This window comes from Mesoplodon bidens, assembly GCF_964165515.1.
Source record: "Mesoplodon bidens genome assembly, chromosome: 10".
Lineage (NCBI taxonomy): Eukaryota > Metazoa > Chordata > Mammalia > Artiodactyla > Ziphiidae > Mesoplodon > Mesoplodon bidens.
In genome coordinates, this window is record NC_138172.1 from 81,747,513 (window position 1) to 81,774,427 (window position 26,915).

The 26,915-nt window shown below is 45.0% G+C and overlaps 1 protein-coding gene across 1 annotated transcript in view; it reads right to left on the bottom strand.

The window, feature by feature from the left end:
• The window catches only part of ELOVL5 (ELOVL fatty acid elongase 5), a 66,166-nt gene that overhangs the window by 17,916 nt on the left and 21,335 nt on the right, over window positions 1-26,915 (bottom strand). Inside the window, exons 2-3 of the mRNA XM_081247755.1 lie at window positions 7,415-7,480; window positions 4,106-4,293 (exon numbers count right to left, since the gene is read on the bottom strand). Coding sequence (XP_081103881.1) covers window positions 4,106-4,293; window positions 7,415-7,472 — 246 coding nt within the window. The 5' untranslated portion in view covers window positions 7,473-7,480. The remainder of the gene's footprint in view (window positions 1-4,105; window positions 4,294-7,414; window positions 7,481-26,915) is intronic.

The following is a 26,915-nucleotide window of genomic DNA, read 5'->3' on the forward strand; positions in this document are numbered from 1 at the left end:
CTACTTCACAACACACAGCTCTAACTGCAAGGGAATAAACAATCAAAATAATCTTGTTTGTAATCTGTGATTTATCTTTGTTAAATAAAATAAAGTAAAACGTCCTTCTGGCATTTGCTTTTTTATGTCTTAATGGTGAAGCCATGCTAACAAGGGGACGGAAAAGATGTGGAAGGAACATTGTAACTACAGCCAGTGAGGTGCGTGTGAGAGACGCAAGGCTGGAGGCACCGTGGGCACCCCCGGGGGCACCGTGATGGGAGAGAAGGCGTCAGGCTCCTCGGGACCACGGGGAGGCAGGAGAGGCTGGGATCACTGCTCTAAAGCCAAGCCCTCTCAAGATGTCACAGAGGAACTGACCTTGAGAAGGGTCCTCAGAAACGAGACGGGGACTGTCGAACCGAGGCAGGCTTAGGTCTGAAGGAAGTGGAGTTTCTAGGTGGGCAGAGACCCAAAGGAAGGAAGAAACTGGTCTTGGGGGGTTGAGTGGATGGGGCACTGGGGCAGGCTGCTAAGGAGGGCAGCCAGCAGTTCTCTCCATTCAAGTTCAAGGTTGACGTGCTGTGTGTGCTGACTCTGCTTCCTGCTGCTACTGCTGAGTCCCGCGATCCCTGCACGGGGATGCTCCCCTCCGGACCGTGACAAACCAAGCAATTGGATCCTCCCTGCTTTGCTGACGAGAGGCCAGAGGCCAGGAGCAGGGCGGATATACCAAAAAAGTTCCAGGTCAGGACAGAGCAGCCCCCTGAGTGTCTGACATGTTAACTAAGGAGTTATACCACTGGGTGAGCCAGGGGAAACCTGAGTCCAGCCCAGGTACACCCTGCACAATGAGGGAAAAGTCACAATCTGGCAGCTGGTGGGTGGGGATTCTCAATCTTGGGGACAAAGGGAAAGATGTGTGGATACACTGTCTGAAAACACAGTGGGGCTTCCATTCAGATGAAACATGCCCTGGAGCTGGGAGGTGGGGGGGAGGGGGGCTGGAGGAGTAGGGGAGGGGGGAGGGGGGCTGGAGGAGTAGGGGTGTGGGTAGCAGGGCACACAAGGTTTTTATGTTTGCTATGAGGACACCGTTTTACAAAGCTGAGTGAGTAATGCAAACTTCTTTTCTATAACTTGACATTTTATTTTCGAGGCTTTACCACTGACGGTTATCTTAGACAACACCTAATTTAATAACTGAAAAAATGCTTGCCGTGAAGTCCTTTACTCCTAATCTAAAACATAACCACTTTCAAACATACTTCTATTCAGGGATTATGACCTCTTTCCCAGAAATAAACACCAAGTTCATGAGGCAATTAGAAGTAAAGCCACGTCTCTCTTTTTAATTTTCTTTCTACCAAATGCAGAAGCTATGACCAAGCTCTTTCTATACCTTAAACTCAGTTTCACAGTTATAAGACAGTCATTTGGTTACTTTTCTTCTTCTAGTCATTTTAAAACTTCGTGACTCCTCTCTCTCATTTCCTTTTTATCTCCCTCTTTCAAAATTTCTCTTCTCTCCTTGCAACAGTTAATTTTCTTTATATTAACCTAGAACTTTGCCAAGGTAGCTGAGAATTCATACCACAGGATTAAGCAAACAAAAATATCAATGGCTACATATTTATTTTTAAGATTCTTTACAGACCCAAAGATGTAGATAAGCAGGTGGGTAAATAAAGACTAATCGTTGTGACCATGCCAATGGTGTGACCACAGGCAATGGCTCCAACTCTTGGGATGTTTCCCTGAAATGAGGGGCCCAGCTGGGTGCCATGGTCCCCTCAGTTTGTTCTGCTGTAAAATGCCATGACTGCCCCGTGTTTCAGTACTCATTGGACTATAAATGCTAAGCAAAAAAAAACCAGGAAAAACCAGTAGCTAAAATGAAATTTAATACTTGATGAAAGATATGTTATAAGGGTATTCCTGAGGGGTTTATGTAAGTACAGGAAAAAAAAAAGTCAGACAAAATCAAAAAGAAATATCATCTAATGTGGGTACTAGGGTTTATTTTCAACTCGGGAATATCTGATCTGGGCCTATTTTTATAAACTTGATTTAATTTAAAGATTATTGCCCCCTTATCCATTACTTCTCTATGTACTCTAAATTGTGGGTTAAGCACGTTATTTTCCTCCTCTGTTTCCTGAATCTCTCTATTCAGGGCTTAGATACTGCTCAACATCTTCCAGTGTTTTCGCCAAGCTGTCTTGGAGGGAAATCTGTACTTCCTGGTACAATGCTTTTAGAACCCCCCAAATCCAGCCACATGCACTTGCAAGTGATCTACCCAGCACTCTTCTTCCCCTCTTTACCAGGGCATTACCTGTTTGAGAGGTTAATTATGAAGCTGTAATTATATCTCTAGGGCTTGAGAAACATATAAGGCAGATACTTAAGTTCTGTAAGATTTAATAGTCTTAAATACTTTTTCTCTAGAATATTGCTAGGCGTAATAATAAACTCTATAAGAGTCTTCTTAAGGAAATGGCTCTACCATCTATCAAGTAGGGGAAAGTAAACGGTTCGCTCTAAGACACCTGACAGCTTGCTGCGGCTTTGTCCCTGGAACACAGAGATGAGCACAGTGCTGGGCCCACTCCTGCGCACTGCCCTTGCCTCCAGGCCCGCAATCTCTACCTCGGAGGGTAATTAAATGGCTTTCGCTCTAGAACAGGCCAGAAAGGAAGCGAAAAAGAAGCATTTCACAGGCTGTCAGTCATAAAAGCAATGATAGTAGCATCTACCAGCCTAGTCATAAAACCTTTACCTTGGCTTATGAAACACACGTGGGGGGACCAGACCCAGACCTCTCCCAGTGGCAGTGCCTCTGACGATCAGACACGTGCTTCCCACCAGCTCCTGCATCACACACACACCCCCGCACACGCCCACACGCACACGGGGAGACCCCCGTCACAGCTCGAGGCTGCTGGGGAATTCACTGCAAGATTCGTATTGATTTTTCCCCTTTTCTTCTCCTTTACTACTCCTTGGAGAATTAAAGCCACAATGAAAGGTTAAAAATCCAAACAGGAGTACTTGCAAGTGTTTGTTTTATGTATGGCTTAAGTCTCAGCCCCAGAGATTCAGCAGTAGTTTTGTGCTGTAAACCTGAACAGTGTAGTTCTGCCCCTAAAAATGCATACAAATCGTACTTATCACGGAGGGAGCTTTCCTCCCCTTCTAGCTTTAACGGTTAAGTGACTATACTGTCAAAATAGGAGGCTTAAGTTTTTTTTTTTTTTTTTTTTTGGTACACAGGCCTCTCACTGTTGGGGCCTCTCCCGTTGCGGAGCACAGGCTCTGGACGCGCAGGCTCAGCGGCCATGGCTCACGGGCCCAGTCGCTCCGCGGCATGTGGGATCTTCCCGGACCGGGGCACGAACCCGTGTCCCCTGCATCGGCAGGCGAACTCTCAACCACTGCGCCACCAGGGAAGCCCGAGGCTTAAGTTTTGATTCCGATGTGTCTTTCACTCTTACTTAAGCCTTCGAGATCATCAAACTTGGTTTTCAACATCCCTGTTTTATAGAAAAAATGATCTGGCCTGAACTTAGACCATTCCAACACTAAACGCAGACCTATCTACTCTTCTTAGCTTTGAAAAAAATAACCTCTCAAAGCTCCAAGCTGTTTACAGTGATCAGATCAGGATGGAGAGGGCTGACCAACCACAAACATACTGAACGCAGACTCCGCCCACTTCCTTCCCCGGCTGCCTCCAAACAAGAACCAGGCATTTTTCATAATAAAACGCTCACAGATCTGTTTTTTTGCGTTCTGTTCATTTTCTACTCTGTGTTCTGCTTGCGTTAAGAGTATTTCTGAAAATATTAATTTTAATTCTGAGTATAATACAGAACATAAATAACAAAAAAGAATCCATAGCAAAGCCTTCTATTTTAGATAGATGTGCCCAGAAGGCACATTTGTACAAATAACTCTGGCGTTTTGAAACATCGATTTTATAATATCCTCGAAACGCATTACTGTACCTGCCCTCCCTGTTCTCTCCCCCAACGCAGCTGCCTTTCTCCACTTAGGGGCACAATTCAGGACGGTGACACGAGTACATTTAAGTGAGAGGAAGCTGTGTTAACCTCTGACCTACCTCACAGAACATATAGAGAGACAGCAGCGTGAGTCCAAGGTTATACACCACTAAAATCCCCCGACAAGAGAACGGCGGCCTATTCTTCATGTATTTTGGTCCCAGCCACACAATTAGCAAGTATAGGATGGAGCAGATCAAAGTCGGGATATAACTGTCCAGAAGAAACCATCCTTTTACTCTGGGATCTGGAAAATATTAGAAGAAACAACATTTTAGTGATTAACAAAGCAGATACAAAAATAGTAACAATGTTTTCCAAACATTAATTAAAATTTCCCAAGCCAACGAAGCAACTGGAAGAGGAACTGTGAGTCTTCAATACACAGCCTCAAGGTGAGGCTCACATTCATGTTCTGAATAACGACATGCGTTATTATTCACAGGTTTTGCTAAATAATTTTAAAAAATCCTTTCCAAAGAATCTTAAAGAAACCAAGGAGAAAGCTCAATTTTCCATTAACTGGATTGATTAACCAGGCTTGCTGAATTATGCATGGGACAAGGAAACCCTAGACATGGCAGTCTTTGAGCTCCAAAGCCCTCCATCCCAGCCCAGTGTCAGCCAGTCTGCCCAGCATGCGCAGACTCAGAAAACGTGCCACTCAGCCAGCTCAAAGATTGTCTGATTCAACAGGCAGCATCTGCCACAAGTGCCATGGGTAACAGCAGCGGGGGTGATATTTTAAAAAGTGAGGGTGAAGCAGCAATGACCAGGTAAGTGAAGAACAGAAGCTTGGGAGGGAAGACCTATACTGATTCAAGGAAATTACTGGCACAGGAGGGACCTCCCTGGCTCCCCTCCCCTCTCCTAGGCAGGAAGGAGGAGGAAAAGGAAAATTCACTCTAAGTGGCTGCCAGCGGCAACCTGACAGCCCTCCCGTGGCTGGGAGCAGACTCCCTGGCAGCTGGATCCCTTGGGTGTTATATGTTCCCTGCAAGACTCAACTCCATCCTCTGGCTGACTCCCAGGAAGCCACCCACCTCTGCAGCACGTCCCCCTCTGCATCCTGCTGCGGTGAGCCCCCAAACCTGTAGCCCGCCCTTTGCTCTACATACCCTCCAAGGCCCCCCCACTGTGGAGCTCAGAGGCACATGCTGGTTTCACCTCCGAATCTTCTAAGCAGCAGCAGCTAAGTGGGGACAGTGTCTCAGCCCCTTCTTTGAGCTCCTGGCTGGACCATCTTGCTACTCTCTCCAGTGTTCTCTCCCTTGACCTTGTAGGACAAGCACAGGTTAAGTGGAGCATGCATCCACTTGGGGAACCACTGTCAGTCTCCTTTCTTGCAGACACCCTAAATTCCCCCAGTGTTTCTTCTCTTGGCTTTAGTGGGAGATGCCCTCCACCCTCTCCCCACTACTGATGCTAGGGTGGTGGCTGCCAGTTTCTGCCGAACTGTGCTTCTCAAAAGTCCTTCAGGGAAGCGGCTGCCCCAGTGAACTTAACAAGACGATTCTTAACCCCTTTTGTTCTCAGCTCTGGGCTGGAAGCCGTCAATTCTGAGAAAACAAGTTCCTCCGTAGCAACTAACATCAGACTGTTACAAATGTTGATGTGTACATAATCACAAATACAATAAATGCGCCGACAAAAACCTCCCATTTCCTTTTACTTAACACTGTTTTGCACCGTGCTTTTTAAATTTTATCACAGATCTTCATTCTTCTATATGACCAAGTATCCAAGTACTTCCTGGGTGGCTGGCCCCAACCCCAGGCGGTAAATCCTTAGGGATCTGGTCAACTGTGGAGACCTAACCCACTCCCTGGGGACTGGCTCAGACATAAGCATGTGGAGCAACTGTGGCCACTGAACTCTGAGGAGATGACAGTTTGTGAAGAGCTCTGGGGAAGAATTTATTTGTTCTTAAAACCACGCAAATGATCAGACTTCTCCCTCCTCCTCTGGAGGTGCAGCCTAGAGCAGCAGCAGCCACCTTGCAACCACGGAAGGTGGGGAAACCTATCCTGAGGAGAGAGCTGCTGATATACCGAGGATGCAAGGTAGGAAATGACAAGAACGGGGTTCTTGGGTATCATCACGGAGCCCCTGAAGTGACTCAGATCACATAATGTAAGCTAATAATCTTTATTATTGTTTCAGCCATTTAAAATTGGATTTTTGAACCAGCAATACTCAAAGAAGGCATCGTCCCAACACCAGCACAGAGAGATAGATCTGGCTTGTTCTTTTCCAAGGGCTGCACACGAATTTGACTTGTCCCCTATGGATGGGCTTCTAGATTATTTCCGGTTTTGACAAGCGATGCTGTTAAGGACCTTCCTTATACATATCTTTGCTGAGTCAAAGGACACGAGCATTTTAATTTCAACAGAAAACACAACTGCCCTCCAGAGAGGTTACCCCAAGTTAGACTCTTTCTCCACATCCTCACTGTTATCACAGATGGTATCAGCCTTATTTCATCTCTGCCTTACTAACAGATGAAGCTCCTTTTATTGTTTTCTTTTGTATTTTAAAAACCACAAGTGAAACTGAGAATCTCTTCATCTGTTTAAAAGCCTCTTGTAGTTTTCCTAAGAATCTTCCTGGGAACTCCCAAAGTTCCTTCTTTACAACTAAGACATTATAGATGACATTAGAAGAAGGTGTAATATGGAGCTGACCTACTTCCTAAAAGGTAATGAAAGATGAAGAGCAAAAGAGCTCAGGTGTATATATCTAGCCATTGACGTGACACAACACAAAAGGACATTAAAAAGCCCTCAGGGGCTTCCCTGGTGGCGCAGTGGTTGAGAGTCCGCCTGTCGATGCAGGGGATGCGGGTTCGTGCCCCGGTCCGGGAAGATCCCACATGCCGCGGAGCGGCTGGGCCCGTGAGCCGTGGCCGCTGAGCCTGCGCGTCCGGAGCCTGTGCTCCGCAACGGGAGAGGCCACAACAGTGAGAGGCCCGCGTACCGCAAAAAAAAAAAAAAAAAGCCCTTAGAATTGTAAAAGGGGAAGAGTTTTAAACTCCTATTGCAGCAGTGCATTTTGGAAGTCAGTTTCAGCTGAAGACTCACAAGAACTGAGGAAACCATGCCGCCAGTAGTGGTGAAATCTGTGGCATTCTCAGGCTGCAAGCTTGACAGCAAACCTGAGCTCCAGCCAAAGTCAGCAGAGGGTCACAGCACCTGTGTCTCTGCCCCAGCAGCCAGGGGACCTCAGAGGACGCCAAGCCCCTGGTATCCAGGACAAAGCATTAGTCTAATCACTGGAAAATGCTCATGTTTTCTAGAATGTCTTCGTGCAATATTTACATGTGCCTGTAACAAGGAGCGGGGGAGCAAAACCCAAAACCACCTTACCTCGGGGGCCGAGCAATGCCTGGAAATAGGTACTAAGTGATGCATCAAAGTGTTCCATTTTAAAACCTATTAAGAAAAAGAGACATTGATTAAATCTCTACTCAAAATGCTTTTTGCATTTTTTCATAAAACAACAAGAACAAATTCTTTTCAGGGAACATGCTCTGGACAAGGTTAAATTCCTCATGTTCAAACAATTTCTTTTTAAACTCACAAAAGTAACTTATGGGCTAAGTTCTAATTTGAAAATCAAAAGAAAAGACACAATCCCGTGAATCCACTTTATAAATGAAGTGCCAGTTTTCTGTGCTTCTTTTCTCAGCTCTGTAAAAACTCTCTCTGTGAAGCTGAAATCTCAGTGGGGAGAAGGATGGAACTGGATAGAAAGGAGGCAGACAGGGAAGCGCCCATCGGGGCAAACAGGACCGCCACAGGGAGAAGACAGTTCCTCTGCTGGGTACTTTTATAAATTACTGTCTTAACGTACTCACGTCCATAGTAAAAAAAAAAAATTCAAACATTTAAAATGAAAAGAGGAGGTAAGAAAAATCTCATCACTTTGCTCCAACACAATCCCTCCACCCCACTGTTACAAGGAGCCTACTGGTACCATTTCTTGGGTATACTTCCAGAGATTTCTCTCTTTTGAGCACAAAAGAAGTCATGCCAAATGGGAGTTTTTACAATTGTTGGTCACAACCCATTAACAGATGATCAAGTCAACTTCGCATTAGAAATAATAAACTGATCATAATAATCAGAGTGCTTTGCCCTTAGTGAGAATGAATACTGTCATGAATCTTCAGGATTACTGTACCATACTTATGAGTATCATGTACTCAGCTGCGATGTGAAATATATTCTTACTGTGGTAACTGCAAAAAGAAAAAAAGCTTGGAAAAATATTGCTGATTGTTTTCACTGACAACATCTTGGAGATGATCTCCTATCACTGGTTACAGACCTACCTCCATCTTTAAGACTTTAAAACTCCCTATTTTCCCCCCATTTAAGATTTACATTCACAGGGTACTTTAAAACCCCCTATTTCCCCCCCATTTACATTTACATTTACAGGGTAGCGAAGCATCTTTTCATCTGTGTATTGACTAGATTTTCTATATTAAAGTTAGGAGGCATACGTTTAACTGTCTTGGTCATTACTCTCATAGAAATAACCACAAATATTTTTGCTTCCAAGGGCAAAGGCAAAATCGGTTTCATCAACTAGGCAGTTAATCATTTGCCATCAATGACACCTTGAAAGCAGCAGCGACCAGGGTTCCGTTCCAGCATCCGTCCTGCCCTGGGGGGAGACTTGCAGGGCGCGGCGGACTCCCTCAGCCAAGAAGCCACCAGCTCCCACACACCCAAGTGCCAACAATTAGATATGCCACCTTTGTCGTTCAACAGTTACACAACTAGGTAGAAAAGCATGACAGGCTGGCAGGCGATTAAGAGGTTCCACGTTGGGCTCCTTATCAGACAATTTGGGTTTGAAACCCATTTTTTCCACCTACTAGTAATATGGCCTTGGACAACTTATTTAGCCTCCTACCTGTAACATGTGGGAAATAATCATTGCCCTTCAGGCTGTTAAGAAGAGCAAATGATCTAATACATAATACACCTAAGGTCCTTAGAGCAGTGCCTGGCACGCAGCAAGCCCTCCCCTAAAGGTTTCCTGCTGTGTGTCTGCCGCGGGGTCCACTCCACGGTGGATACGGCCAGCGTCCGTGTGCCCTGCCCACTAAACTCCCATCAGTGAGCCCACAACGTCCAAAGCAAGTCCTAACACCCCCAGGGGGCAGCAATGGAAGGTGGGAGAGTTGACAACATCTCAGCAGAGAGGCATCTGTCAGCGCGAAGCATTACCTGAGCATGAAAGACGAGGCTGAAATGAACGTACTAAACCTACCGTGTACAAAGGATTGTTGAATAGGGAAAAACACAAAGAGTTCGCCTGGAGGCCTAGAACAGACTAGACTTTCACGATGGGGGAGAAGGCACGTGCTGAACACCAAAACCAACCGAGCTTGCCAACAAGCAGATGTTGGAAATGATGCATATGCGCGTTAACAACAAGCTGTAAACGTCCTAGCAAGTAACAGCATTCTGGGATCTAACATCAGGAACACACCTGACGAAAACAGTAAGAACGTCCTTCTCATTTTTAACTAAGAGCCCTCTCACAGGCGCCTGTGACCAGTTTTGGTTTCTACATAGGGAGGATGTAGACAAGCTGGAAACAGGAGTAAAGGAATGTTCAAAAATGACAGGAAACAGACCTGTGGGGTGGAGGTGGGGGGAGAACATTCGTGGACTTAGGGAAAAAATGAGGCCCAGGAATGGGTATAAATGACCCATCGTTACAAAGATGACAATGCTGACATCATGGCCACAGAAAAGCAGCCTGGCTAAACACGAAGGTAAAATTTCAGTCCCATCGCACTGAACCCAGCAGCAGGCCCCCAGAAGAGACTACGGGATCTAGTATGCGGTGATACTGAAGACTTCTGTTACAGGCCATCTGCCCTGAACGATCCGAATCTGAACCCGTCCTGAGCCCTGCAGAGGCTCATTCTGAGACGGATCATCTCCACACGCTCTGTCAGTAAGGGCCCAGCTGTTCTTAGACCACATTTCTTCTCAGCTTGAGCATTCTCTCAGGCCAGCAGAACTTTTCACCATCCAACTTAGGAACACGTGACAAAGCTAGCCGAACAGTCACAACAGTAGTAATTTTCACAGAGAGCTGCTCATAACTCCTGAAACGTCTATGTTGAAAAGGGGGAACATGAGGCCCTAACCAGCAGAGTCCCTGGCCGGGGAATCGGAGGCGTGGTTGTGGGCTGGACGCGGCCACGTTCATGGCTTTCCCCATCCTCTCCCCGGGCCACGCCCACGACTGGACACGTCCCGTGACCTGCTCAGAAGGGGCTGTTTTTACACTGGTCACCAGGAGGCTTCTCCAGCAAAGGTTTGCTTTCATCATCTCAGCACAGTTCTGAGTTCCTGTCCAGCTGGCCACACGTCCAGATCCCTTAATACCATGGATTCATTTCTCATTCACACCACACGCTTACCAAGCGCCTGCCCCGTGCCAGGCGCAGAGGCAGGACGGCCCTGACGGGTGCAGCAGGGAACAAAATTCCAGGCTCGGCAGGAACACACACGTAAAATATGTGACGTTAAGGGACTGTCAGCAAGAAAAAATAAAGCAGGGTAAAGGGGATGGGATCACGGAGAGAAAACTGACTTTGGAAAATGCAGTCGCCACTCGGAGAAGGTGACCACAGAGCGGAGAGAAAGGGCACTCCAGTTTGAGGGCCAGCTGGGGGCAGTGGCCTGGGGCCATCGCCCCTCTGTCCTCCCCTCCCCGCCCACTGGGGTTCACAGAAATCAACCCCACGGCACGGGGAGCTCGTGGCCACCGGCTGGCAGGGGAGGCGGCTCCTTAGCTGCACTCACACCGGTCCCCGCGTCCCCTTCGCAGCTCCCCGGCTGGCCCGCCCGGCAGGAACAGGACAAAAGGTCCCAGCAAGTGAACTCCTCCCGCCGGCCTGGCCCGCCCTGCTGGGCGAACTGCGCACTTGTTGAGCAGCCTGTGGGCTGAGCTGTACTCTTTTGTCCTTTTCTAAAGGAACGGGAGAGGCATGGGGCCCTGCAAAGCCCTTGACACTCTGCCTGGCGATCTGGGATCACGGGAATGGCATGACCCACTTTGCACAAGGTGTCCAACCGCACGGCCAGGTCTGTGGCCCTTCTGACTGCGGCAGATCTCCATCTTCCAAGCTGCACGTGGGCCGGGAACGTCACTTCTTAACAACCAGGCAACCTACTGGCAGCTTGGGCGAGCTGGGCCACGCAGGCACACAGCTGCTCTGGACAATTGTACTAGCAGGGACCAAGCCCATGCGCTGGGCCCACGCAAGAGGAGCTCTGGTCCTGAGCGCAGCAAAAGAATAAGCCATTCTTTGATGCGACTGGTTCCCCACACTCAGACAGGAAAAAGGGAGAGTCAGCACCTCCCAGGGGCCAGATCACGCTGACACCAAGCCAAGCATCGCCTCCCCACCCTCTTTAACCAGGAGTCTCTGGCACTCGCTCAACCTACGGGGCCTCCCAGAATGACAGGTCACGACAGGGAGTAATCAGATACAGTAAGGAAAATTCCAACCACAACAGCATCCAAAAGCTCTTCACGAGTTCAAGGGCCACACACAGAAAATGACAACAATGAAAAGAGGATAAGGGTAGAAAACACGGGCAGGTAAATTAGAATAGACTTTAAAGAACTCCTCTTGTACGCACATTTCCCAAAAGACACTCTTAGTTGAAAGCCACTTCCCACTATCAAATTCTGGAGTGTTTCTGGTAACCATGCAGCTGTATCACAATTGCGCCTCATTGTAAGTATCTCACTAAGAAAAGAAATGATTAACTAGGGCCAGTAATTACCCTGTATTAAAAGGGGATGAGAGAGCGTTCAGTACACCTTCATCCAAATCAAGGATTAGTTCTGTGACCCGCGCGCGGCAAGTTCCTGGCACGTGTACTACGTATTTTAGGGTTGAGGTGAGCCTCAGGCCTAAATTCAAGACAAACGTTCAAACTACCACAGCTCAGAATACACAAACCTGGAAATACTGATGAAAACAGGGCACCAAAGGGCAAAACCCGAATCCCCCAAAGAGAGCCGGGCTCCTGTGGAAGATCCATCTGTCCATGAGTTAGCTCTCCCCAGGAGCAGGCCCAGGTGAGTCATCTGCGTGAGGCTGAACAAGCATTCGTTTTCACTGTGATCTAGTATCACACAGAATTTGCTGGAGGCTTGAAACAAGACACAACAAGCTTTATGGCACACCAGTGCCCCCCCTTTCCACGTGGCCCCCAAGAGAGACAACAAACTGTGAGCAAGTGGGGTGGTGGGGTGACCGCAGGGAAGGTTGCTGGGGTTAAGGAGAGCTGCTCCCACTGCGATTCTCAAGATGAAGTTATTGGTCTTGGGAAGAACGCAAATGCTGAGCATCTGGGCCATTTATACCTGGAGCAGGAGAAAGTGAGAAAGCTACTGAGCACGTGAAAAGTACTGGGATCTTAAGGCAACTTTGTTTTAAAGGATAGCAAGATTTAAAAAAATTATCATAGTAAAGGAAGTTAATTACCTAAACCCACAACCAGGCTGTCTGCTGACTCTAAAGCTTAGCAGTGACGATTGATTTTCAGGGTCAAGCCCTGTTTTTTCTTGCTGCCAAGGCAGATGGTGGCAGGGAGCAGTCAGCTTGCTTTGAAAGCCCCCTTTCCTGTGAAATCAGTCAAGTCACATTGCTTTTGGTTTAAAAATGTGTTTACTGCAGACATTTAACTACCGTTAGCTTCCTCATCGTGTCCTGTGTTATTTATTTATTCATTTAGAATTGTCACAGTTCATCTAAAAATGAGTCAGCTAAACTGAGCTTCCAGCTCCCAGGGGTCAGGAGGAAATCTCCCTCCACTTTCCTATTCTCCGACCCATTCATCCCCTTAACAGTCAACTCCTGTTAAGCAGGCATGGGAACATTCCAAGTTGCTGCCAATAACACAAAACATTAAATGGTGCTTTAATTTGGTAGTCACAACACTGTTTCTTGAATTTAAAAAGGTTTTTCTTGGTTGGAGAAAATCAGCTTGGGAATGAGAGGAGGAAAATAACCACATGTGCTCAGAAATGTTAAAATATACAACTGTCATAGAGACCCTAAGGAGAAAAACATCTAAGCACTAACAAGCTTCCAGATATGAAAGCAAGTTGACAAGAGAATCCCCTTAGAGTGCTGGCACTTAAAAAGAAGATAACTCCGGATTAAATCTTGGCTCGGGAGAAATTATCTGCCACATCAACAGTGGTCCCCTCATTCCGACAACCCAGGAATCTATGCTTACTCTCATTCCCCCACAGGCTTCTCATACTTTCTTACCCTCATTCTAAGGGCACATCCAACTCTCGTTAATACTCTGATGGAGTCATTCTCTCCTACTGTACAGCAAGCACATGCGAAAGGACACAGCTCTAGCCGGGCTTCAGGCCAGTCACTGCAAAGCTGGGGCACTGCCAGGCACCACCAAGTCCTGCTACAGGTCAGCGCTGCGGTTAAAGGCTGAGCCCCTCGTTCTGGTGTAATGGACAACTGGGGCGTGGGTGGGGGGAGCGGGGACTGTAAATGCTGCCACACTCAAGTTTTCCCTTATACAAAAGTTAGATGAGACAGGTTGAAAGGGAAGCCCACGTCACCTCCAACTCCTTGGTTGCCACCAGTTAACTGAAAAGCACTATTCTAACCATTGCCGGAGAAGGACATTCTATTCTTCTAAAGCGGTGGAGGGTCACACCCACTCTGTTCTTAAGTGAATCATCTGTGGTCCTTCCTCCCTGTTCATTCTGTCTTCAACCTTTTCTCCAAGTCCCAGGTTAGGTGTCAAGTGACTCCCCCTTGGCCTCTAGTAGCTTCTAGGGGAATTCTTATTCAGAGCCAAGGAACAGAACATATCACCAGAGTTCTTCCCCAGTAAAGACCCCACACACCAACCCACTTACCCCACAAGCATCTGGAGAGGGGTTCACTGTAGAAAATTACCCTTGGATGACTCAATTCTCATTTGAAATCAGAAGAATAAAACCAGTGACATTTGGCTTCGGTTGAAGCACACTGTCATCTGGAAGAAGACGAAGCGAATATAGACACAGAAAGCCCCTTGTCGGTGGATGAAGGCCAGGCTGCTGTGGGCGGATGGAGAGCTCTGCTGCCACAAAGAGCTTTGCTGACAGTAACTCATCAATCCACACGAGGCTGCGGTGAGACAAGGTGAAAGATCCGAGTGCCGGGATCAGGTCCTCCCATGACTGGTTTTATTTCTGTGCTCCCGGTGATGCTGAGAGCGACTGTCCTTCATGCTACCAGTCGTCAGAAAGGCAGCTGAATATTTAACAAGCGCCTACTAGGTGCCAAGCAGTATACAGTACTGCTCGTTAGGAAAACGACGGTGACAGAGACATCACTCTGCCCTCCTGAAACAAAGTGGTTGGCAGTGTGCAAAGACCCTGTGGGGAGCACTGGTCAGGAGCCCGAGAGCCAGGGTTCCAGTCCCTGCTCCACCACTTACTAGTTGTGTGACCTTGGGCCAGTTACTTAATTTCCTCACCTGTAAAAGAAGGGCCATTGACAGTGTCTTCTCCATGGGATTAAATGAGTTAATAATATATGTAAAATATTTACAATCATGCATGCACACTATAGATGCAAATGTATCTGTGTTATTATCATCATTACAAAGACCTCTGGCACTGACCAATTTCACATTCAATGTTCATGAGAGGTTTTGCTAAGCCATAGACTGGGGTCCCCTGCAAAGTCCATGGGCAATGAAACCTGCCCACATCCACACCTCACAGCTCTGGCATTCTCTACTTTGGATGGGATGACATAATATGTGCAAATCCAGGAGACTTTTAAGAGTCTCTAGATAAATTCTCTGGAATGTTAAGGGGACACTGGTCACTGGCTTCTGAGTGGCAGAGAAGATCAGTGTTCATACCATCAGCACAGAGCAGAAGTCAGTCTGCACCTGACATGCCTTTTGTACTCCTAGCAACTAGCACATGGTAGATGCCCAATGAGTTCGTTCATTTACTACAGCTGCAGAGGGGGCTGAGATGCCAAAGGTCACAGACTTTGGATGGAGCCGAAGTTTGAAGCCAAGTCTCCCATCCCACAACCTACCTCTCTTAAAATACCCGGTATGGCCTTTCAAGGGGCATCTTCATAAGATCATTGTAAAGAGGATGGTGACAATATGTATTAGCGGTTTTGAGTTCACACAGCTTTATCCATGAGAATACATGCAGAATTAATTTTAAATAACACTATCAAGTTAAAAAACAAAAACAAAACCAGTTATATTCACAGTGGGATATTACTCAGCCATAAAAAAGAATGAAATATTGCCACTTGCAGCAACATGGATGGATCCAGAGATTACCATACTAAGTGAAGTAAGTCTGACAAAGAAAGACAAATATCATATGATATCACTTATATGCGGAATCTAAAACATAACACCAATTAATTTATATACAAAACAGAAACAGACTCATGTAGAAAACAAACTTATGGTCACCAGAGGGGAAAGGGGGCGGAGGAGGGATAAATTAGGAGTACTACGGGATTAACGGATACAAATTACCATATGTAAAATAGATATGCAACAAGGATTTACTATATAGCACAGGAAACAATACTCAATATCTTATAATAACCTATAATGGCAAATAATCTGAAAATATATAACTGAATCACTTTGCTGTATACCTGAAACTAATACAATATTGTAAATCAACTATACTTCAATTAAAATTTTAAAAGATCAGTTGTAGGGACTTCCCTGGTGGCACAGTGGCTAAGAATCCGCCTGTCAATGCAGGGGACACGGATTCGATCCCTGGCCCGGGAAGATCCCACATGCCGCGGAGCAACTGAGCCCGCATGCCCTAAAGCCCAAGCGCTGCAACTACTGAGCCCACGCGCTGCAACTACTGAAGCATGCTTGTTCGAGGGCCTGCGTACCACAACTACTGAGCCCGTGTGCTGCAACTACTGAAGCCCATGTGCCTAGAGCCCACGCTCTGCAACAAGGGAAGCCACCGCGATGAGAAGCCCACACACCACGATGAAGAGTAGCCCCCACTTGCTGCAACTCGAGAAAGCCCTGCGCAGCAACGAAGACCCAATGCAGCCAAAAACAAACAAAATGAAAAAACACAAAAACCAAAAACAACCAGTTGTATTCACTCATGATGCTTGGTAAGAGAGACCTTAGAAATCTCCATATTAAGACCTATTTGGGAAGTCAGTGGGAAAAGGGTGGCAATCCTCCTTGGCCTCATTTTCATATGCCCATCATCACTTCCACTATGTCAATCAGTGATAAAATTATAGGCTTATGTTGAAAGTGTTGTGATTGTCAGTTATACTGTAATTATCTGCTCATTTGTTCATAATCCCCATTAAGCTCCAAGCTCTTCAAGAGCAGAACCTCTGATGTTCCCATCTGTGCCTTCAGAGCCTGGATCTGTGCCTGACAGATTGCCGATTACTGGCTGAAACTATGAATGAATGAATGAATGAATGCCTTCACATCTTTCAGTTTCACATCAATGGGTTTGCCAATCTGTCTGCATCTCACAATCACCTAGAAGCTTTAAAAAACAGATTTCTGGGACCCACTCCTGTAAACTGATTCAGTAGTCAAGAGGCTGAGAAATTTGTTTTTTGAAAAGTTCCTCAGGTAATTTTGATGAGCAGCCAGGTTTCTCTGGGGACTACTGCTGTGTATATAAACTGGGCTTTGGGACTAATGAAATCTGTTGCAGACAGTATCCATGTATTATATTACAATGACAGAGTCTAGACTAGGACAGGGGTCAAGGACAAAATGTTTCTGATTCCTACAAATTAGGTTACAATTCCCTGTTTGCTCTAACTCCAAAAGCCCGGGTGGGAGAGGGGGGGATCATCTCTTAAGCTGAAATAAACCTCATTAAGTCAGAGATCAGTTCTCCTACCTTTTAGACACAGTGTTACATAGCACATATAACATACAGCCAGCAGGCATTAAGTAGTGTAAGCCCTTCCTCCACTCTGGAATGTTGTTATAAGGAATACCCCGGGCAGGAGGAGGGACCCCTTACCCTTCTGTCAGCACTTCCCAGGCTGACAGGTGTCATTGGAGGCCAGGCCTGTAAAGCGCAGTGAGGGAGGGTCTATCCTGCTCCCTGTCACCCCCAGCAGCTGTTCTCAGGACACAGGAGGGATTTAGTAACCACGGGCTTGGTCACACCGAGCTGGGGACGTGTGAGGTGCCACCAAGTGGCTGCCAACACCAGAACTCACAGCACATACCTGCCCACAGCCCACTGGACGTACTACTTGGAAGGAGGCAAGGTGGACAACAGGAAGCATCCGGACACTGGCCAAGAGGTGGGCTCTGGCTCAGGCCCCGTTATTATCAGTCCTACACTGAGCCACTTCCTATCGGCTTCATTCCCTGGATTAGAGGAGAGAGGTGTCTTCATGTGAACTTGGCATCTGTGGAAGGCAGCCTCTAACGTGGTCCCCAGGGATCCTCTCCTGCACTGGACCAGGGCTGTGTGTAGGGCCAATAGAACACAGCAAAAGGGATGGTGTGTCGCTTCTGGGATGAGGTTATAAAAGACACTGCGACTTCCATCATGGTCAGTATGCTTCTCACATGACTAGCTTCGGGGGACGCCAGCTGCCCTGTCATGAGCCATCCTATGGGGGGGCCAAGGCAGAAAGAAACCAAGGCCTCTGCCAACGCCCGAGTGAGTGAGGAAGCGGACTGCAGGCCCACTGGCACCTCAGCACAGACCCTGAGGCAGGACCACCCAGCTAACCCTCTCTGGGCCTCCTGACCCTCAGGGACTGTGTGCGATAATACATGTTTGCTGTTTAAAGCTGCTGAATTTTGCAGTAATCTGTTATTTAGCAATAGACTAAATTAACAGGTTGGGGGCGGTTAGAGGGGGTTCTTCAAAGCCAACTCCCCTTTCCCTTGCCGGATTTTTCTGCTGGTTACTACGCTCAACCAAGGCACCAATTAGAAGCATGGCCGCATGGCCCTAAAAAATAAACACACACCCCCACCCCTTGATTTAATTGGAATGGGGAAGGAAATGAAAAGGCTTGTAATTGAAAATATAGAACTTGGTTTTAAAAAGAATATAACTTTCATTGCTAGTCTGAAGCTTAAGACAAGGGAGCTAAAATTTATTGAGCATCTATTACATAACAGATTTTCAAAGACTCAGTAAGGAATTATCCCAATTTTCCGGATGAGGAAACTAAAGTTCAGAGACTTTAAGTAACCTGGTCAAACAACAAGCAGACCCATTTAATTATCTGCAGGTTTATATGACTTAGGGTGGCCAAGTGTCCTAATTTATTGGAACTTGGTTCCCTGGGATTCAATATCAGGAAAAAAAAAAAAAGTCAGGAAAGTCCCAGGCACACTGGGAAGAGTTAGTTACCCTACTATGTACAAATCTTGTCTTCTTTACAAACTACTACACAGTAGGTTTTTATTTTTTTAAGTACATTTTAAAGCTATCATTTTGGCAGCTTGTTAGCTGCAATGACTTTTGAAATGTCACCTATGAAAATGGAAACCACAAGCCTTTCTAGCTTTTATCCACAGTATCCAAGAAAGGGTGTTTTTCCACCCCCGCCCCAGAATGAGTAAAACAATTGCTGTTATGATAAAAGCTAGCAAGGAAAATTTTCAGCCTCAGAGTTTCTGCAATCAGGTCCCCAAAGGATGAGTAGGTAACCCCCCCACCTCACCCAGCCTCCTGGGCCCTCACAGGACTGCACCCAAGTCAGGGGCTCTGGCATGAGGTGCAGGCAGGGCTACAATCTCCTCCTCCTCTACAGAAGCTCAGAGACAGCCCATTGACACCACTGGGAACCTCCATATTAGCAGTGCCCAAGGGCTTTCCGTAGCTGGTTGGTCAGGTGGCCACCTCTACAGCTCTGGCCCTTTCTCTTTTAGAAAGATCCATGTGACACCCACTAGGAATGCTATCATCATAAAGACAGACACAATTGTTGGTGAGAATATGGAGAAATTGGAACACTCATACATCATTTGGGATTGTCAAATGGTACATCTGCTGTGGAAAATCGTTTGGTAGGTCTTAAAAAAGTCAAACGCAGAGCTATCATATGACCCAGCAATTCTACTCCTAGGTATATGCCCAGAAGAAATAAAAGCCTGTACACAAGTATTCACAGCAGCATTATTTATATTAGCCAAAAAGGGGGGGGGGATAAAAACCCAAATATCCACCAACTGATGAATAAATAAAAGGCAGTACATCCACACAATGGAATGTTCTTCAGCCATAAAAAGGAATGAAGTACTGATACACGTTACAACATAGATGAACCTTGGAAACATTATGCTACGTTAAAAGAAGTCAGACACAGGGCTTCCCTGGTGGCGCAGTGGTTGAGAATCCGCCTGCCGATGCAGGGGACACAGGTTCTGGCCCCGGTCCAGGAAGATCCCACATGCTGCGGAGCGGCTGGGCCCGTGAGCTACGGCCGCTGAGGCTGCGCGTCCGGAGCCTGTGCTCCGCAACGGGAGAGGCCACAACAGTGAGAGGCCTCCGTACCAAAAAATAATAATAATAATAAAAATAAAATAAAATAAAGTTGCATGCTTACTTTATATATATAAAAAAAAAAAAAGAAGTCAGACACAAAAGGTCACATATTACACGATTCTATTTTATAGGAAATGTCCAGAATAGGCAAATCCATACAGACACAAAGTACATTAGTGGTTGCCAGGGGCTGGGGGAGGGGAGGATGGGAAGTAATTGCTGACGTGTATGGGGTTTTTGACGTAATGAAAATGCTCTGGAATCAGATGCACTTAAATTAAAAATAAGTATTAAAAAATGAGAGATACTTAAGAAAAAAAGCTTTAAAATTCTGCACACTCAAGCTCACTTGTAGAAATCCTTCTACTAAGGAAATAAAAGCAGATGTGCATTAAGATTTAATTATAAGATTGTCATCAGTGACATAAGCAGCAGAAAAATACCCATCTAAAAGTAGCTTGCTAAATAAATTATGGTACAGGCATACAAACAGCATGCCATCATTAAAATAAAGTTACTGGGTATTTATTCCAGAGAAAAGACTGATATGCACACAAAAACCTATATGTGAATATTCACAGCACCTTTATCTATTATAGCCCCAAACTGGAAACAACCAAGATACTCTTCAACAGGTGAATTATTAAACAAATAGTGGTACATCCACACCATGGAATACTTCTCCGCAACAAAAGGAACACACTTCTGATACATGTAACAACCTGGATGAATCTCTAGAGACTTAGTGGAAAAAAGCCAATCCCTTTATATAACACTTTTAAAATGACAAAATTATAGAGATGGAGAAGAGATGAGCAGTTACCAGGGGTTAGAGATGGAGTGAAGGCAGGTGGGAAGCAGATGTGACTATAAAAGGGCAACATGTGCTGATGGAAACGTCCTGTATCTTTTCTGTAACAACGTCAGCAACCTCATTGTGGTGGGTAAAGGGTACTTGGCATCTGGGATCTCTGTGTTATTTCTTAGTTATGAACCTGAAATTACCTCAAAATAACAAGTTACATTAAAAAAAAATCCACAAAAGTGGAAAACCAATAAACAAGACTAAGCATTTGACTTTTTAAAAAATTCAACCCCCTCACGCCCCCCTTGCACCTCCCACTGACATACAGTTGTGACTTTTTGGCATCTCTTAATGAGTTCTGCTGGAAAGGAATAGTGTGAACTATAACCTCATTCATGAAAACTTAACCCTTCACCTAAACGCTAGAGTTTTCACTACTTTAATTTTCAGAGCTGTCTGATTTAGCTTCCCAGTAAACGCTTAATTACCCAGACTACTCAGGCGACAGGAATACTGTTTGACCAGCCTAATGTTCTGATTGACTTCAAGGGCCCATACCTCTCACACAGGCCAGTTTTCAGAGAGTAAGAAAATCATTAAACATATCAAATAAAATCTTCCCGAATAAAATCAAAGCTTTGCTGATTCGGGGGCATTCTGTGATCTTGAAGTGTTCCAGAGTCTGAACTATGAACGCCCAATCCCATTTTACAGAACCATGGATGAGCAGGCATAGCTAATTGGGATAAATCTGTAAATCTATTATGCCTCTCTGGTTTAAATAAGAAGTTCCTGCCATCCGTTATCTCCGTGTCGCTTTCTATTCTACACAGAACATAGAAAACTTTAGGCATCATCAATAGTTTTGAGTTGTCAGATTCTAGACGTTTTTTGATAAATGAAAAATATGAAGAAAAACTTACTTCATTATGAAAAATAAAAACTGCTTTCTTCTATCTTTTGGGTCACTTTCTTGTCAATCCAATGAAAAACAGAAAGTGGCAAAGAAGCACTTTTATAAAGTGGAGGAGTCCTGCCATTCTGTGATTCCGGTTTCCTGGGTGTGTGCAGTGTGGGCACAAGTTGTGCCCTGCAGGGGGCCTTGCTGCCCTCAGGATGGGAAGGAGCCTTCCACGCCCACAGCTGCCCAGAGCACAGACACTGTCTAGCAAGGGCTGCGGAGACTTCTGTAACCCTCTCTCAAAATTCTCCAGTAAGATTAGATCTCTTCCTAGCAAAGCTTTTCTCCTTTTCACCTAGTGCTACTTTCAACAACTGTGCCACTGTGTTTAAAACCCCCTTGACGACCATTAAAGGTGAAATAACTGAGAATTAGGCCCTAAAGTGATTACATTTTAGTGGAACTCCAAGTAGTTTAGCAAGTCACATTAATGTAAATGAATATTCTGACTGGCTAATAACAAGATTTTCCCTTCATTTCAATTCTCCCCAAGTACCAATATCCAACTAGAAGCTGTCATAAAAGCCATTTTGCCGTAACAAAACAAAACGAAGAAAGGCAAGCCAGTGATCAAATTAGCATGAAAATTAGGTGCCCACCTACAGCTGGAACACCGAGGGAGAGACACCAACAGATCTGAAAATGAAAATTAAGGACACAGTTAGGAGGGGCAAAAATATTTACGTCTAGAACTTGTAAGGCACTGCAAAGTAAAGAAGCTGTTACCGTGGAGGATTCCTGGACTGACTGTCAATATTATGACATAGTGTGAGTGTGTTTCGTGTTTGGTAATTGCAATCATTGTTGCTTTTGTTGTGGTCATCCATTTACAATGCTTGGTGTCAGTCTATTTATCTCTTGTAAAAATAAAATACAGTGTGTGTGTGTGAAAAAAAAAAAGAACTTGTAAGGTATCTTTCCTGAAGAAGTCAATCAGGTGAAAATTTTAGGAAAAGAATTGAGGCATATAAACCAGCATATACTGTTTAACAACATGCCTTTCGTGAGCCTCAAATGTGTTTAAGGCATCACGGTAGGTGGCAGAGTAGGGAATGTGGTCCTTCACCCTAAACTCAGAAATCTATCACCCAGCTGGAAACCACGTTCTTAGCTCATTTAAAAACACAAATGTTCCGAAACTAAAACTACGTATAAAATAGATAACCAATGAGAACCTACTGTATAGCACAGGGAACTCCACTTAATACTCTGTGGTGACCTAAATGGGAAGGACATCCTAAAAAGAGGGGATATACGTATATAGCTGATTCACTTTGCTATACAACAGAAACTAACAACACTGTAAAGCAATTATACTCTGATAAAAATAAATAACCCCCCCCAAAAACCCCCACAAATATTCCAAGACAAGAACATTTAATTGGGGGGGGATAGATATAAAAGAATACACAATATCCTACTTTGATTTGGAAAAGTTATCACATATTCCTAGGCAGAACCAAATAAACACACTTAACTTGAAGAAAACTAACAGGACTACAGAAGCAGTGACATGTTTAAAATGTATTATGGTTTTCCCCAATAATTTTCTTCATATACATGAACAATTTAATATATGCCCTCAGGTTGGAGAAGGAAAGGAAGAGTGTCTTGGTCAGCTTGGGCTGCTGTAACAGAATACTACAGACAGGTGGTTTAAACAACAGACATTTATTTCTCACAGTTCTGGGGGCTGGCAAGACCAAGGTCAAGGTTCACCTAACCGTTCCCAAAGGCCTCACCTCCAAACATCATCACACAGAGAGTTAAGGCTTCAGCATATGAAATGGGGGGTGAGGGCACACAAACGTTCAGTGTATAACAGAAGGGTGGTTTTGAGAGGGAAAGGGAATGACCGTAATTGCTACTTTTAGAAAACCTAGTCTCTAAGGTGAATCATTTTCATTCATTTACTCCCTCAAGTTATCAAAACATATAATCTCTACTTTACAAAAGGGTTGTGTTCCAGATGTTACTTTGTAAACTAGTCATCTGGCCTTTGGAAAATTCTATTTTCTGTATTCTACTTTCCATAGAAATAATGTGAAATTAGCAGTTCTGGACCTTTTGGGGATCCCACTCCAATTGTAAAAATATGATTAAAGCAAAGGTTAAAAAAAAAGTGAAGATGACCCTCTTTCTATCCCCAGATGACAGAGAATTTGGGTAAAATTGACAAATTCCCCAAAATCCTAGGGACCCTCAATCCCCAAATTAAGAACCCTAGCTATAAGTAGTTGACAAATCTTCAGATGGGCCCTAAACTACTTAACTCATAATGAAATGGTGCCTATGAGTACAGACTCTCACTATTTCTACAGGAAAATAATTTCATGTAATATGTATAATGTGAGGCTACTACCCTCTGGGCTCTGACACTTAACACTGTAATATGATCTTTGGTAAGCTGTACAGACACCGGTTCCCTGGACTTTAAACACGTGTGTAATGATGCCTACACCCCACGGGGTTGTTGTGAGATGATATGAAACGCTTGGGGCAAGGCAGGGGCACTTCAATTCGCGGCAGCTGCTTTTATGATCCTGGAGCACAGTCACTGCACCGTGGGAGGCACTGGGACACAGAGCCACAGGACACACACCTGCCTCCGGAGAAGTCAGTCTCGCTAGGGAGAAATGATAATTAGCAAGCTGAGGGAGATGCCTTGACAAAGGACGTACCGATTCTACGTAGGGACCGGTGGGGCACAGTCACGTGTAAGGCTTGCCAGTGGGGGACAGGACAAAGGGGAGGGGAGAGAAAAGTGAAAACCCATGTTGGAGAAGCAGCTAAGGGCTCTACTGGTTAATTTTAAATTGGGGGCGGCAGGGGGTGAAAGTGAGGGTTGGCGGGAGGCTGGAAAGAGAGTGATATCAAGGTCAAGTCAGAAGACTGCCACAATAGTCCACACAGGAGATGGGGACACCGTGAGGCCACAGCAGGGGAGGGAACCAGGGGCCACAGGAGGGGTGTCAGGAAGGCGAGGGGAGCGAGAGGAGGAAGCCCCAATTCTGGTTTTGCCTCTGCACCCTGCACACAGTGCTATCCTAATGAGTCAGGGAGCACAGGGACAAGTAGGAGGGAGGAAGGGAATAGGGAAGGTTCTGACCATCTAGAAATGTACCGCCCGGCCACTGATTCTGTTCATCATAGACGCATCGTGCCTGCTGAGTCAACAGGCAGGCCGTGTGTTGTGAATTACTGGAGTGCAAATTAGTGAACATTCACTGTAGTGATGTGTTCCCTTATAGGGAAAAATCTGCAAGATGAACTGTGCACTGACTGAGTAATGTTAAGTATAAGAAGTTCAAGCTTAAGCTAGGACCTAAGCCACGCATTTGTTTCGGGGTTTATGTTCTTCTTGTCCTAAGAAAACACTAACCCAGCTACACTCCAACATGAATTACACACTTCAGGGGGTTGAATTATTTAGCAAATTGCTATTTCCCTTCACTAAATGGTCTGCTAATGACTGCCACAAAAAAGCTTTCCAAAGTCACTCTCCCATCACATCTCTCTGCCAGGATCTGAAAACCACTTAGGACAGTGCAGGCCACCATTTCAAATGATTTCTCTTATTTTCAAGTCCTTTTCTTTGAAGAGCATCATGATGATAGCAAGAGCAACTAACGCTCAGTCCTACTACGTGCCCGTCTTTCTGCTATAAATTTACAAGGATGATCTCACTTGACCCTCACACCAGCCCTTTCACACAGCCCCTTTTCACAGGTGAGCACACTGAGGCAGAGAGCAGCTAAGTCCTTTATCCAAGGTCATGCCAAGAGCAGGCAGAGTGACTCCACAGCCTGCTCTTTTAACCACTGCACTCTAGTTCCTATGTTACACTGAAAATAAAAAAGGGATGTTTATTGCAGGAACTTGAAAAAATAGAAGAGTTTTTTTTTTTTTTTTTGGTTTCATTTTAAGGTAAAAACAAAAAGCCTCTGAGAGTGTGGTAGAATCCATGTCCCTCCTTCTGTCATTTACAAGCAGAGTGATCTTGGGCAAGTGAACCTCTGAAAGCCTCAGGTGCCTCACCTGAAATATTCCCTTCAAATGGGAGTAAAAATAATACCTATGTACTCAGATGAAATGGTTCGTGTACAGCATTTAGCACAGAGCTATGCTAGTATTATATAATAAATATATAAATAAAATATAAATATATTCCACTATTCTGTATGCTTTAAAAAAAGCATATACTTGTATAATCTTGCATTTCAACACTGCAGCAATTACTATCTTCATGAACCTAATCTGAGTTTTGGAGCAATATTTATATAAATGCTTTAATTATTCCCCCATTATTAGTCATTTAGTCTGTTTCCAAGTTTTTACTATTCTTTTTAATAAATTTACTTATTTATTTTTGGACACGCTGGGGCTTCGTTGTTGCACACGGGCTTTCTCTAGTTGCGGTGAGTGGGGGCTACTCTTTGTTGCGGTGCGCGGGCTTCTCACTGTGGTGGCTTCTCTTGTTGCAGAGCACGGGCTCTAGGTCTGCGGGCTTCAGTAGTTGCAGCACGCAGGCTCAGTAGTTGTGGCTTGCGGGTTCTAGAGTGCAGGTTTAGTAGTTGCGGCACACGGGCTTAGTTGCTCCGCGGCATGTGGGATCTTCCCGGAGCAGGGCTTGAACCTGTGTCACCTGCACTGGCAGGCAGATTGTTAACCACTGCGTCACCAGGGACGTCCAAGTTTTTACTACCCTTAAATAATATTGTGATGGCCATCTCTGGACGTAAAACTTTAGCTGTATATTAAATTACTTCTTTGAATGAGATTCCCAGAAATTGGCCAATCATGTCTAAGGGTCTTCACATAATATATATGGCAAAATTTCTTTCCAAAACATTTTCACCTATTAACATTCCTACCAGCAGGGACTATGTGAACAGCCTATATATAAGCTGCACCCTGGCCAGGACTGGGTAATGTCATGAAGGAAAAAGAGATTTTTTTTTTTTAGTCTAATACAAAATACTCTATGTGTATATTAGAAATATAAATCATACAGAAAGCCCAACAGCTGAATAAACATTGAATAAATGTATAAAAAGTCACTTCTGGCTAATGGTCATAAAAGAAAAATGAATAATAAATTCTGTGTATCCTCTACTTAAGAATTGATTTGTGAATATACGCTGGAATTTAATTGGCCACTTATGTTAAGAGTTTTTCCTTCTCTCAGGTTATCAGTAAATGGAACTGTCTGCATTCCACAAAGATCCCCCCTCAAACCCAGGAACTCAGTCTAGTTACCAATTTTTAAACCTCTAAGAGAAGCATTCGTCTTACATACACAATAGTGATCCTTGAAGACAGCATGCATTTAAAAATCACAGTCCAAGCATTTGTTAAGCATCTACTTTATCTAGGGACATGGACTGTTTTTTAAAAAGTGGACTCTACAAACCCAGCCACAAAGGAGCCCCACAAAGCAACAGTAAATCCGGTTCTAATAACAGAGGCTCATAAAACTAGCTTTTAAAAAGCCAAATGTTGGGGCTTCCCT